This window comes from Fundulus heteroclitus, chromosome 4, assembly GCF_011125445.2.
Source record: "Fundulus heteroclitus isolate FHET01 chromosome 4, MU-UCD_Fhet_4.1, whole genome shotgun sequence".
Lineage (NCBI taxonomy): Eukaryota > Metazoa > Chordata > Actinopteri > Cyprinodontiformes > Fundulidae > Fundulus > Fundulus heteroclitus.
The window spans coordinates 4,452,016-4,467,416 of record NC_046364.1 but is presented as its reverse complement, the minus strand read 5'-3'; the positions used below and the strand labels follow the sequence as shown (position 1 = coordinate 4,467,416).

The following is a 15,401-nucleotide window of genomic DNA, read 5'->3' as shown; positions in this document are numbered from 1 at the left end:
GCTGTAGGGATGGTTAAGAAAGTTTCTATCCCTTTAAAGCAATGATCCAAGAAAACTATTTGTCCACAAATAAAAATTCTTTGCAATATGCTTCTTTATTAGGCACATTATTGTGCAAATAATGTTCATTGCAAAGCAGAAATAATGTTTTTGTTAGCTTTGCCCAGCTGTTGTTTTCCATATTCAACTATAGTCTCTAAATGCCAAAGCAAAAACCAAAAAAAAAAATGTGACTATGGATGCTTGCAGTTTATTTCTCGGTGGATAGTAGTACAAAGGGAGGCCTCAAATGAAAAACATGCAATACAGACAGTAACATCCCCCCTTAATTTAAAGAAAATAACAATATGAACTTATTCTCTGCTGCTTCCCAATTAGTTTTTCTGAGATTTGGTTTTTAGTTTCAAGTTCTGGGCAGTTGCAGTCTGTCTGGAAGCCGGCCTCTTCAAACCGTGGAGTTCTGATTGAATGGAAAAGACAAGAAACAATTAAAAAATTCTCATCTAGTTCTGTTTTACACATAAATAAACTTATTATATATATATATTTATTGTTTTTACCAACAGCACTTATAAAGCCTGTTGATGCGGGCGATGTCATTGACGCTCATTTTTTGGGCATATCCAAACTTCAGCTTTGGGTTGCACTTGGCAACGATGGTTGGTTTGCCATTTTTAGAAAAAGCAGTGCTTTTAAAAGATGAAATATGATCAATATCATAACAGTGGAGCATTATAGTTAATAACTGCATGAGTGCTGGTGGAGACTCACTTGGAGTATTCCATGACAGAGTTGAAGTCATACGGAGTCCCCAAGTTGTTAGTTTTCTTCTTATCAAAGTTGTGCTCCTTTCCTGTCCATGGTTTCAGAACAGAGAAAATATTCAGTCACCGCTGTTTGCAAATATTGGTCAAATGCTCCAGTTTAGCTGCTAAAAGTTAAAAGATCTGAGATCTGAATGAAGTTGGCCCCCATCATTCTTCTAATTTAACAAAAATGGTGTCAAATGTCTGGCCTCGTTTGTGGAAAAAATATTGTAATTTTAAAGACATGAATGTGTAAATGTGGCTCAAAGAGTATTTTTTGCAGCATACCAGAAAAATAAATAAAAAGGGTTTGTGTTTTCCGAGTTAATTAATGAGAAGGGGCCTGGTTGACCTTTAAATCAATCGAGAATCTGCATTGTGATCATAATGTACACAGATAACATATACACACAGACACAATATTTTCACACACACACACACATATATCTATATCTATCTATATATATATATATATATATATATATATATATATATATATATATATATATATATATATATATATATATATATATTTATATATATATATATATGTATATATGTATATATATGTATATCTATCTATCTATCTATATTGATATTGGTATCGATATAGAGACAGACAGACAGACAGACAGACAGACAGGTAGGTAGGTAGGTAGGTAGGTAGGTAGGTAGGTAGGTAGGTAGGTAGGTAGGTAGGTAGGTAGGTAGATAGATAGATAGATGGATTTGAGTAATGGTCAGACTTTTAATAATCCACTGGAGTTACATCATATAATAATGGCACTCTTTAAAGTACTATTACAGGACTTTTAAGATACAAAATGTGCTAAAATGAAACTGACCTTGTCTTTTTTTATTTGTATAAGTGAAGGACTGAACTATGAAACAGATTATTTTGATTTTAAGCTTACCTGGCTCGATGTTATTGAAGAGAATCCGAACATATCTGTCTCTGTCAGAGCGGACCTGTTCGTGGTTGAAGCCCAGGGCGTGAAGTACCTCGTGTTGTATTGTGGAAAGACTCAAACAGCCATGTCTCTTCAGGGAGATTCTCTGTCCTCCATTCTGACGTCCGATGTAGGACCAACACCTGAAAGGTACACACAGGACCACCGCAGAAAAACAAATACATTTTCAGGCCGGAACCCGACCAAAGTTTAATTGTTCTTATTCCAGTGTTTAGTGTAAACATGTATTTTTTTCATTTAAACTTTTTTTTCTTCAAAGTTTATTTAAATGGGATATATTATGCTTTTAAATCCATCCTTGTCACATTGAAATCATGCAGTTGTGGTCTATAAAAAGTGGAACGGCAATGCTTTGCCTGTTTCATCCAAGATTTTTTATCGTCACCTGTGGTGTCGATAAAAGATGTCAATGGAAGTCAAGGCAAGGTCTTCAGTAAGTATTTAAAATATGGATGGATGGATGTGTGTGTGTGTGTGTGTGTGTGTGTGTGTGTGTGTGTGTGTGTGTGTGTGTGTGTGTTTACCCATCGCCTGAAAAGAAATGGATGTAATCACGATGACATGATCTTCGTGGCACAAAGCGAATGCAAGTGCGCTTATGGAAGCTCTTTAGGCCCTTAACAATGCGGTTCCGTTCACTTTTGCCTACAGATAAGTAGGATTTATCAGTTTAATCTCTCAGTTGAATCAATTAAATGCTAAGGCAATATTGTTTGCTTTATGTAAGTTATTATTTAAAACCAGTTCTGCTCACAGTAGGCAGAGGAGATCTCGTAGGGCACGTAGACAAAGCGTCCAGATTTGGGCCACTTGCAGCCCCTGGCAGTGCATGGGTCTGCATTCCTGGTCCATATATCAGGTACAGCAATGTCATCAAGCAGCATCGGCATTTCCGCTGAAAATGAAAAAAAAATAAAAAAACAACATGAATATTAAAACAATGATTATAATCTAGAGATTTACTTCAAAGTTGTTGTCCGCAAACTGAGGTGTTACACCTTGATGCAGCATTCTCTAAGTAAGACCCAGCAATAGTTGCACATATTCATATGAGTTAGATGTAACTTTTAACTTTTAACTTTAACTGTTTTGTAATGTTTCTCCATTGTCTTCAGCTGGGATAGTACGTCTGCAAGTTCTGTTTCTGCCTTGTAGACACACCACTCCCCTGCAGGCTGAAGATCAAGACCTAAAGATAACAAAAGCACCACACTATCTTACCAAACCACCAGCTGAGTCCTCTCAGTAGTGAGAAACAGCATTTCTATCCAGGTAGTAAAGTTCCTTGAACTTTGTCTAAGCTTTAGCACTGCCTGCCTTAGGAATACGCTAGTTTTATCTAGTCTCAGCCATGGTCCAAATCTCATTGCTACTGTATAGTTGTCAGTCAGTAAATATGAGGACTCAGCTCAGCTCTTTATTCATCTGCTGCATCCTACCATTAGTTAGAACCATGGCCTCAGACTTGGAGGAGCTGACTATCATCATGGGTGCTCCATACTTGCTTCACACTATTCCACCGTAGACTGAAGATCAAGACCTGAAGATACCAAAAGCATCACACTATCTTACAAAACCATGGACCCTAAAATTCAAATGCGAGACAACTTTCTCTAGCAAATGTGCCATGTTGTTCCAAATGGTGACCTCTGCCAGATGTTCCCTGTTATCCTCACAACTTGTTTGTGATTGGCAGTTCACACGACCAGATCTGATGTATTACCAATTAGTGATCGCTGAAAAGCTTTCCCCTCTCTTCACAGGATTCCCGCATCTATCATTCAAATCCATACATATCATAGATAATGTATTATTTTTTTCCTTTCTAGTCAAACTGACACACACTAACCCAGTCCCACTCACAATTGCACACATAATCATACACCTGTATTCAGAACTGTAGGCAACTTGGACTTGAGAACCTTATCCAGGGTCACATCAACATGTGGCAGGGAAAGAAGAGGAAATAGAACCCACAACTCCTGATTACGAAACCACTACACTTCCTATTGAGCCACAGTTGCACCAAACATCAGAATCAGAGAATCAGAACCAAACTTTATTTCACCAAGTTTGAGGGTACAAGCTTCAGAAATACGACTTATGGAGTTAAAATATAAGTGAAATTAAGTGAAAGGCAAAAGCTTTTGCCTTAGCCATGGAGAGAACGACCAGAAGGACTTCAAAGCGCAAAACTACAAAGTTTTAACCACAGTGAAATTATTTTTATAGGTTGGATATTGGTGCTTTTCTGATTCAGCTCTGCCTTCCTCCACTCTCTCCACTTCTGCTGCGGCAGCAAAGCAGAGAGTCAGTCTTCTCTCGCACACACACAGTAGTTTCACTGTCTGCCTATAGAAAGCTTAAGTGTCTTTAATCTTTTCCTTATTTTTCCTTCAGGGGTGGTTCATGGTTTGTAAATGGTAAAATCATATTTCGGTTTGAGCCACTCTGTTCATGGCGGTCCATAATATTAATGTCGTCGCTCTTCAGTTGAACTTCTCCCAGGACTTCCTCTGAGAAAACCTTCTAGTTTCTCCTCGTCCCTTGGTCAATCAGTGAACAGCAGTCAACTCGGCCCTATTCCGCTCTGATCAACCTTACTCCTGAGCAGGACTGGAAAAAGCTGGGCTGGGGCTGAGAAAAAGTGTTGCTGAAACGCTCTTAAGTGGGAAAACCCAAGTAAAGCCCGACCAAACTGAGGATGTGTAAAAGGGCTTTAAGTAAACCTGGATCTTAAACAGTTTTGTCACGTCTCTCAGTGGCTTCATCAAAATTATTTTTTTTTTTAAATTGTGAAGATACTTAGTTATTAAGTTTGAATAAAACTGTAGAAACCTTTTAGTAAACCTAAACCATCTTATGTCTTGAAGCATGAAGACACTGTGCTACTGGAAAAACTGCCAAAAAGAATTACTTTAAGAGTTTGACTAATTCAAACATGAAATGTTTAATACAGATATTCTTCACTCACCAGATTCATCTTCATCGTCAACTGGTGTGGTCTGCAAAAAATTCAAAACATAGTTTTCCTTCTCAAAAAGCTTTTCTGATAATTATGAAAGGAAAAATGGAGGTTTTTGTTTTTTATAATTAAAACAGGCATGCCAGCTTTTCCTCGAGCTAAATCTAAAACCAATTTTCCATTTAGTGGTTTATTTCCATCTTTAGAAGCTTGTTAATTTTAACTCAGTATATCAATCAATTTTAAGAATTATTATACTTTTTACTTGGCATAAAATTGATCTAAACCTTCCAAACTTACCAGTAAGACATTTGTCACTGAGAGGAAGAGGAAGAAGAGAAAAGCTGGAACCATGATGAAGGTGATCTAAAATTCAACATACATAACGTGCTTCTTTTATAAAAAGCATGTTTGCGATATGGTAGACATGCATCAGAAAATATGCAAAAGAGCAAAGAAACTTTAAGAACTTGCCTGATTAAAAGAAGAGACCTGATGACCCTGGAGGCTGACGCAGGATGGAGTTGATGTTCATCTCTGTTTTTATGCAGCTCACACAAGGTGTGGCTTAGCTTGACTGTTTGGTTTTTCATAGGTTTGGGGGGAAAAAGGCAACAAAAAACAGAGTCAATAAAAAATTCAGAAAGAGGAACTAACATCTAAAGTAAAGTAATAAATTATTATCAGTAACCAGGTCCATCAAGGTTGAATGTTCATATCAACTGAATCAAGAAGATTTTTAGGGGTTAAATTAATATTAAAATGAGGTTTGTCTTACAATTCCACAAAGTCTGAATTTCACAACAACCAATGGGAAAAAAAGAAAAAAACACTACAGTTTTTTTATGGATCAAACTAACAATAACACAATCAGATAGTTGTCTTTAACTTAACTGTGTTTAAAACCCAACTTAAGAAGTCATTACTTGTAAAGCCAGCAAATTTTCCAGAGGTTGCCTTTAATAAAGCAAATTTGAGCTGGAAAAAGGTTTTCATCTCCCAAAACCTGGAATAAAACAGAAGCTGATCTTCTGCTGAAATATTTTCATTTTGTTTTATTGAAAATTTTAAGGTTTCTGTTCCATTAACTACCTTTAAGAGGTAGTTAATGGAACCAAGACAAGTTGAAAGTGTTGCATGATCTTTTCAGTCAATTCGTTCAATCTCAAATGTTTGGTTCTGTGTTGCTTTAATGCAACTTCCTCTTAGAATGACAAACATATAAATATATATATATATATATATATATATATAAAGAAAACTGTAAAATGGTAAAAGAGAAAACACTCAATCCCAGACACTTCAATGCTTCTGGGTCAGGCCAAAGTGATATAACATACAAGCAGTATTTTAAATAGGTCTCTCTTGAAAAACAGATCTCAATCTGTATAAGTAGAGGATAAATAAATTAAATAAAATAAAATAAATCCATTAAAGTGATCAATAACTTGCAGAGAAAATTTCACTAAGACATTTTTTTATGTTTAATTTGACTGTTTGGATTGTGCTCTTTTTTAGGGTTGAGGGAAATGAGCAATATGCCTCATTTAAGTTTTGAAGTAAAAATATTTTCTCATAAATGCCCGTACAATTGCCCAACATGTAAAATGTGTTATCCTCTATTTACCGTAGTTGCCTCTATAGATTGGATATTTAAATTAATGAGAGAGTTATTTGGGTCGAACCCTATGGGCGTTCATGCTCTGATTCACGTGGCTACTTTGTTGAGTCTCTGCCATAATCAATTCATTAGCAAGAGAACACGGGCTAACTTCGATATTTAAAGCTTTCTTGCCTCAGAAGACATTACACCTTTAAACAACAGACATGTGCAGTCGCAGAGGCAGATGCTTTTCATCTTCTCCTATGCACCACACTGGTGTAATTTAAACTTATCACCAGAGGGGGCAGACGTCTGCATAAATCTTGGAACTTGCACTATGCTCCTTTAGACAAGCTCACACATGGGGAGGTAAAGTGCTTATTTTTTGGAGAAACATGGTTTGCTATTTCTGAGATTGTGTGAACCTCAATAACAAGATCCACATCTCCCTTTAAATGTTTGTAAAAGAGAAAAAACATAAACTGAAGGCATCATAGATGCCTGGTTTCTGTGCATAACAGAAAGGATTTAAGGGCCAAGGCCATTGCTTAAAAATGCAGAAGCAGAGCTTAAAAAACAATGTTACAAGATTTCTTTAGAACGCTGCTTCTGTGGAAGCATATAAATTAGGTTGAGTTATCGACCTCAGTCTGTTGTAACACCTTGATGCTATTCTTGTTCTGCTGTTCTGTACTAGATTTTCTGCTGTGTTTGGGGCGGCATTTCCAATTATGACCCAGTTTGTTCCAAGTTTCAGGACTCAGAGAGATGGCCTAATTTTTTTTCTTTGGAATATTTTGGTATAAAGAGAGGTTTGGGGTCCATTTAATGACGTGTCAAAGTCCTGTCCCTCCAAAGCAGGCCCACATTGTCAGCCCTCCACCGCTGTTCTTCACAGCGGGTCTGGGCTGATACTGTGTTTGGTTTTCATTGAATATGTGAATTCTGGAAAAAATGTCTTTATTTTGGTCTTGTCTATCTAAGTTCAGGAGCATTAAGTGATCTGTTTATTTGTCATAGAAATCAAACAAAAATATTTTCATTAAGACAAGAGTTTCACAAACTGTGTTTGAATAAGACTTTCGTGCATTTCAAATAATAAATATGACTTTTTATTTCCCAAAGCAGAATTAAATTTTCTTATTCTCTGTTTTTTGCGTTTGGTATGTTTAGAACAATGCTCAGTGGTTATTTGTGTGGGTTTGTGTGGATGCAAACCTATTTTGAAAATAATCCTGTGTGAACAATATGATTTTTAAAAACCATATGAAGGAAATATTTGTTTTTATGAAGAACCAGCTATGTGTGTACAAGGCCTCAGAGCGAAAGACAACTCACACCAACATCCACACATCCACAATGACACCTGGATCTTGACACTTTGACTCCCAACAAAGTCCAACAACATGACATGATTGATTTTAATTGTGAAAATGTTTTTTTAATATGATATGATATTCTGATATGAATCCCTTTGTATTACCACAGAGAGCCCAGGAGAGGCACCTTCCAGCAACTTTCAACATTCAGGGCTCCAATACAGGATACGGACAAACAATAGTTAGAGCAGAATGCTTAATTTAAATCCTGATATTAGACAGCTAAGCTAATTTACTTTGGTAGGTACTGCTGTCATTTCTGGAAAAAAGTTTGGTTAGTTTTTTAGGGAGATCCCATTAAATGAGAAAGTGAGCCGAGGAATTATAAATTGTTAATCTGGACAAAGATTAACAATTTATAACATTTCCCAAAACTGGTCCCTTTGACCATGCAATAGGTGGTGTTCAGCAGCACATTTAATAGACCTTCCCAGTTATTTCAATAAAAACTTGTAAAACACTTGGTTCACTGGTGTCTTTAGTGGTTCTTTTTAATAATTTCAAAAGAGTTTTCTTGCTATACTTCCCTAAAGGGATCTCATGCAGCTTCCTCTAAAATGGCCACATTCCTCCTGAAGATTCACACATAAAGACATTTAAAACAATACCCAGTTGAAGAAAAAGTTAAAAGATATGAAACATGAAACATTTGAAATGAATGTTTAGTCGTCCAGCTTCAGTTGTTGGACAGATGGCCTCACATTTAACTCTATAATTTCTTGGTAAACAGTGGTTGACTCAAAACCTGCAAAGTGCCCATGTACTGTCAGTGCAAAACAGGCCCAGATCTTTAGCCCTCAACAATTGAGCCTGAAAGATAGTAAGAGGTATCTCCACACCAGTGTGTAGACCATCTTTACTTTAGTTCAATTAGTCTATAGTAAATTGTTTCAGAAGATCCAACTTTGCAAACCTAAAAATGTCGTGTTCTGCACGGTTTCAGGAGGAACAAAAATGTTGCTCTTTGGTTACAAGTGGCCTCTGTTTGTGAAAATTTTTTAATGATTAAAAAAAATCACAAGCCCTCCTCTGACATGAAATGAAAGCATTAATAATGTTATTAAAGTATTAATAATGTTTCATAAAATGAATGACATGCATTGACCCTCTTTACTTTTGATCTTTTGAGTGAGGCTGGCTGGCATCCTTAGAGAGGTGTCTTAACTCATCCAACTGTAACATTACTTGTGAATAATTTTCTTCATCTTTCATTAGCTCTTTGAGAGACGCAGTTACACCTTTTATTTTGTTTACATGCCTTTTTCTTTTCTGTTTGGATCGTTTCAATTTTATCTGCGACAGCCTTCTCAGTAAGAACGATAGTTCTTTTATCCTTTTCAGGTTTTTCAATAAAAGATGCAGCAGATGATCCATTCATTTTATGTCATTTGCCAAAATCCAAAATAAAGGAAACGTCAAAGCACCAGCTTGCTGAAATCACGCAGAGCCACAGCACACACGCACACCAAAATCCCACAGCCACAGTCCAACAGCAAAACGTACGGGGGGTCACAACATCTTCACCTGGGTAGGTGTGGTGTGGCGGTGTTGTGTGGGCCACAATCACACAAAATGAGTCGCCGAGCGGCTGAGTAGGGGAAATGTTCAAAACGTCAATCCAAGCTGCAGTTAAGATTCTTTTATTGGTATTGATCTTCAAAACACCAGTTCCAAATGCAGCAGCATAAAAACAGATCTACAGATTCGAGCCGCGATGAAAGGCAAAAAAAACAAACAAAAAACATCTAAAGCTTAAAGCGGTCGGCAAAAAGTAGACATCCCTCATCACCCACTCACTGAAACTCATCAGGTGAGCAAACAGGTGATCTTACAGTCACTACCGACACCACGTGATCAAAACTATGCCTATCCACCACATATGGAAATGCAGTTTGTTGAGTTTGGACATCCTCTTTTTCGAGCTCAATAAGTACCTCCTCCAGAACCTCCTTGAATTTGAAGATGAAGGGAGATCTACCAATAATTGTGCAGGTTTGTCTTTTTTCTTCATCCTCTTCCTGCTGTAATAGTTGGCGGTCCTCCAACCTTTCTGTCTCGTCCATGTCAGGTGTCTTGCCTTTCTTTATTATTTCCTGCATACTTTCAGGTTAAAAAGGACAGTTTTGGTGTTATGTTTCCTACATAAAACACTGGATAGTGATCAAAAAATGTTGAGGGCATCAGTCAGTGAAGTTGTGTTTTGCAACCTGGCAAATGCAAAGGTTGCAAAAGCCTTTAAACCTTTATCTTCTGTTTTTCTTCCAATAGAATGAGCAGCTGCTTTTAACACATGTGCAGAGCACATGTGCAACACAGTGAACTTCATGTTTTTCAAAGCCCTTTGTACTGAACAAATTGCAAAAGCCTTGTCCAGGTAACTCCTTGTTGAAGGTCAGAAGAACACTATGTATCAGTGCCCAGCTGTTGTCAGTTTCTACCTGATGAACTTTGTGTACTGTGACAGGTATTGCAGAAACTGCATCACCCAGAATGTGATTGGCTGAAAGGGGAGGTGCACCCTGACCACACCCAGGAAGAGTGAGAGAGTAGTAAAGAAGTCTCCTGGTCTGCCTTGGAACTTTGGATGCAACATTACCAGTAGCATCTAAGTACAAGGCCAATATTTTTTATTTCTCAGATGTTGTACAAGAATGTTGATTCCAGTTTCTGTGTACATATGTACACCAAATGGATCAATTTGCAGGTGCTGAATGTATCCAAGGAATGTGACACTCAATTTCTGTGAAATTGAGTGTCACATTCCTTGGTGTGTGAGATGCTTCTCCATGAACACATCATAATGATATTTTTTTTATGTTTGCTGAATTCTGACTTAATCACTTTCAGAACTTTATTCAGACTTCGGGTTATTTTCCCAGAAATGAGTTCAGCAACAGGGGTTTTTCTAAGTTTGGTATAGAAAAGCTGGCTTACTTTTGACGATGGAAGTTTTTGGTCCTCTCTTTGTCCTGCTGAATCCTCCTGTAGCTCTGACATAGCCTCTTTCTGTGTCATCTTTCTGGCCATCTTTATCTTGGCTTGTTCGGGCTGTACTGGGCTTATCATTTGTTTTGGCACTGGTTGAGTTTTGTTTTGGGACTAAGCTGATGGTGCATGGTTCACAGAATAGAAGATGTTTGAAATCAGCCGTTTTGCACCTGACCTATTTGGATGGAACCGTTGTCGCTGAACAGATGTCTCCTCTCCCAAAAAGTCTGTATATATTTAAATGTTTCACTGCACAGCCACAGTAAGTTTATGGATAAAGCGTAAGCAGCAAGATAAAGCAAGCAAGCAAGCTCACAAATAAATTTTTAGTAAGGACGTATGTAGGTCAAACAATAATAAAAAAGTACTATCAGGTTGGTTAGACATGATCTGTTACAGCCGAACAGCTGCAGGTGCCCTGAATCATTTTCTTTACTCGTCGCAATCCTCCCGTGTTAGACCGGGTGGGTTTGTTCCTTTACCGCAACGCCAAACTGTGTCCTTGCAACAGTGAAGATTATTTACATTTGTCGTGGTCAGTGTTTATGTATCAGTGGTTTTTATTAATGACCACCATTCTTCATGAATGACCTGCATAACAATGACAGGTGACAGAGAGAAACAATTTGTTTCATTAATAACACACAAACACCGTTCCACTCCTTATTGTAGAAAAAGAGCACCTTGATATTCCTGAGCTCTGTGGTTTGTTACAAAATTTCCATATCAAAAAAGATTATTTTTGTAAGTTACTTTCTTACTTCTTTTGATGATTAAAAGGCTATACGTGAACATGTGTGACAACAATGAACATGTGTGCCTTTACAGGTGCCTACTAATAGATGAAACATCCCCATCTTAAAAATGAAAGTGGCACCACTGCTATCATTAAATACATATACACATTTTTAGTTGCTGAAACTGGTGTTTTTATTCTGGAAATAAACTATTCATGTCAACATTATGTCTTCACTTGCATCCTTCGAGCAATAAAACTGAATGCCTCTCCAAATCAGGCTGAATATGAACCATAGCCGGCCTGTAGTGAGTGTGATTGGGTGGATGTGGCTATAGTGTAAAGTGCTTTGAGTGTTCACTATGACTACAAACATGCTTTATAAATTCATTCCATTTCAGTCAATCTTTTTATTCTATGTAACAACATATCTGTTACTAATCTTAAAATGTCTGCTATGACAACATTTATTGCCAAAAACTAGACTGTGAAAGATCTATTAGCTCATATTTTAGTAAACTATACAATATACCATATAGACCCCAGCAGTTCCAGAGTATGGAGATAGTAAAACTTTACCTTTTCTATCCCTTTAAAGCAATGATCTGAGATTTCTCCACAAACTTTTTTTTTTACATATTCTTCTTTATTGAAAAATGAGTACATTCTTTCACAAATAAGGTTCATTGCAAAGCAGAATTCCTTAACCCCTTAATTTTGCTGTTTTTTTTCCCCTTTAAGAGCCATAAATGTTTTTGTCCTATATTTGTTTATTATCCCTAGATGCCAAAGAAAAGCAGAAAAAAAGTGATTTTAGATTCTTGCTGTTTATTTCTCATTGGTTTTTAGTAGAAAAGCAGACCCCAAAAGAAAAAACATGCAATACGATCCTGATCCACCTGGAGCCCGACCTCGTCAAACCAAGGAGTTCTGATTAAGTAAAAGAAAGAAAAACATAGTAAATAATAAGTAACTTTACATTTAGGTCAGATTTATAAATATTATTTATACTATATATATATATATATATATATATATATATATATATATATATATATATATATATATATATATATATATATATATAATCTTTATTTTTTTACTAACAGCATTTATAAAGCTTGTTGACACGGGCGATGTCATTGACGTCCATTTTTATGCGTTGTCCAAACTTCAGCTTTGGGTTGCATTTGGCAACGATGGTTGGTTTCCCATTTTTAGAGAAGGCTTTGCTTTAAAAAGAGAATTGGAGTCAAAATAACAACAGTAGATCATTATAGTTAATAACTGCATGAGTGCTGGTGAAGACTCACTTGGGGTATTCCATGACAGAGTTGAAGTCATACGGAGTCCCCAAGTTGTTAGTTTTCTTCTTTTCAAAGTTGCCCCTCTTTCCTGCACCCAGAATCAGAACAGAGAAAATATTCAGTGTCGGCTGTTTGAAAATATTGGTCAAATATTATAGTTTAGTTGCCAAAAGTTGCAAAATTTGAGATCTGAGGGTAGTTGGCCCCCAACACTCTTCAAATGAGGCTACACCAGTGCTTCCTCGGGAGAGGAGCTAGACTGATTGAACCTGTTTTTAATATGGGTCCAAAAAAGACATATGCGGCCATGGAGGAAGAACTGGAGGTAATAAAAAACTGACTGCAGTATCTTACTGAACATATGGATAAAATGACAAAGCAGCAGCAAACCATTGTGGACCTGATAAAAGAAATGAAGCAATTAAAAAAATGAATGAGGAAAAAGACAACACAATACTAACATTAGAGAGACGAGTAGCAGACTTATAGCAATATTCAAGATTGAACGACCTTATAGTCACTGGTTTGAACATAAAACCTAGAAGTTATGCTAGAGCTGTGTCGTCAGATGGGTTGGAACACAATGAACGGGACTGCAGGTGGTAAAATATCTTCACAGTAAAGGAATTATTTTTGACTCTCAGGCAGGGCCGGATTTAGGAGGATGGGGGCCCCTGGGCTGGAGTCAGGATGGGGGCCCCTGGGCTCGAGTATTATATATATATATATATATATATATATATATATATATATATGCCCTCTGAAGGATTTTTTTTACAGCCCCCAGTTCTCAATAAAAGCAGAGGTGGGTGCAAATGAACAATTTTCATCTTCTAGACCAAGGTTTTTACAGAGAACATCTTGAAAAATATGAAGAACAAAATACAGATTTCCATTTATTAATGACACGTTTGCATTCAACTTCGTTGTAGGAACTCGAACCACAAACACGACCTACATTTACCCAAACGCAAACCAAATAAGAAAACAATACTCAACCCCGAAAAGTTTGAAACTTTGAGCCTGTCTTATAATTCAGACAAGCACAATCTTTGTTTTGTATCTACACTCATTTAAATTTTTACTTTCATTTAACAGAGAAACTTTAAAAAAGACCAAGTTTGTTTTCAAAATTATTTTACAGCCCCAAAGTTGTTTTTAACATAATATTAACCCTCATGTCAAAAAGTTTGGACACCACTGCCCTAACCAGTAACACCAAGCCCGTTCAGTAATGAGTGAAAGGGTTATCAGACATTTAAGCCTTAGTCTGATATGAAATTTGAAAAGTTGCCCACTTTTCTGTTTTTTTTGCTGGAGGTTTCCCTTGACGCATCTCCTCCCCAATGCGTAAGATGCGTCAAAAGTGGACCAATAACAAGCAAGCATTCAAGATGGACGTTTGCCAGAAAAAATGGCATTCCGCAAGTGAGTTATTTTTAGAACGTGACGTCATATCACGTGGTACAGGTAGGGCAAATATGCGTTTTCCTCCACTCTTTCGCTGTACGTTACCCTTGGTTTTACTCGGTAAAACTACCGCTTTTTCTAAGTCTAAGACGTCTCCTAACCATGGTTTTTAAACATTGTTGTTATGGAACGTGCAACAGCGACTCGAGGTACGCTGATAGGCCGCATATGAAGGATGTTAAAGCCGCAAGCTGCGTCGATCGGCCCTCGCAACCAAGCGCCGCTGCGGTGCACGATCCTCGCGGGCACTATCCATTCACAAAAATAGAAAACATCCTTCGGGGCCCCCGAAATGCTGGGGCCCCGGGCTGCAGCCCCGGTAAGCCCCTGCTAAAATCCGGCCCAGCTCTCAGGACATAGAGGCCTGCCACCAACTTCCACGTAGAGACAAACAGATGAAACCTGCAGTCATAATAAGGTTTACAAACAGAAAAGAGAAAAATTTGGTGCTCAAACAAGGGAAAAAACTCAAAGGGTCCTAACAAAAAGAAATGTAAACATTGCAAGGCAGGCGCATGCATTGAAAAAACTAAATAAGATACAAGCAACTTTGACCTCAAATTGTAAAGTGTTCATCAAACTTAACGGAACTCCTGGAGAAGCAAAGGTAATCTGGATCAGAGAAGAAGATGAGCTGGACAAGTATAGGCTAACTAATTAATGTAAATGCAAAATCACCCCTCATCAATTTGAATAACTTGTTCAGTGACAGATCTTCCTCTAAAGATGAGGATGGGTTTAATGTAGTGCAGGAATTTGCAATATTCAACTGAGAAAACCATGATGTTCAATCTGTCTTAAATGAGGTTGATCCTGGCATTCACTTACATAACCACATTAAAACAAATTGTAAGTACTTTGAAGACACACAAATGCCTTCATTAGATAAGCTTGAACATATTAAATCAATTATTCATTTTAATAGCCGGAGCCTACAGGCCAACTTTGATAAAATAAAGTAATGTTTAGCCAATCTTAATTTCTCGTTTAATGTCACAACAGTTTCAGAGATGTGGTTAAATCGCAATTCAAACCTAAATTTAACATTTGAAGGTTATGAGATGTTCTATAAAAACAGAGAACACAAACGTGGCGGTGGTGTGACTCTATTTGTTAACATAAGAATGCAAGCAAATGCAGTGGAACATATGAGTTTAGCAGTGGAAATAGTCCTGG

General features: G+C 37.2%; 2 protein-coding genes across 3 annotated transcripts in view; both read right to left on the bottom strand.

Annotated features, from left to right (window-relative positions):
* On the bottom strand, positions 1 to 8,578 carry LOC105922486 (low choriolytic enzyme). Its single transcript, XM_036135697.1, has 10 exons — positions 8,564 to 8,578; positions 5,217 to 5,243; positions 5,043 to 5,108; positions 4,752 to 4,782; positions 2,532 to 2,672; positions 2,302 to 2,422; positions 1,721 to 1,899; positions 772 to 853; positions 561 to 689; positions 1 to 460 (listed from the first exon to the last, which is right to left on the bottom strand). Coding segments are annotated over exons 1-10 (792 nt in total). The 3' UTR covers positions 1 to 459.
* Positions 8,579 to 12,075: 3,497 nt separating this feature from the next.
* LOC105938865 (high choriolytic enzyme 2) overlaps positions 12,076 to 15,401 on the bottom strand; it is a 43,011-nt gene continuing 39,685 nt past the window's right edge. For both annotated transcript variants that reach the window (XM_036135914.1, XM_036135912.1), the window contains exons 7-9: positions 12,762 to 12,843; positions 12,556 to 12,680; positions 12,076 to 12,378 (exon numbers count right to left, since the gene is read on the bottom strand). In XM_036135914.1, the coding sequence (XP_035991807.1) occupies positions 12,377 to 12,378; positions 12,556 to 12,680; positions 12,762 to 12,843 (209 nt within the window). In that variant the 3' untranslated portion in view covers positions 12,076 to 12,376. The remainder of the gene's footprint in view (positions 12,379 to 12,555; positions 12,681 to 12,761; positions 12,844 to 15,401) is intronic.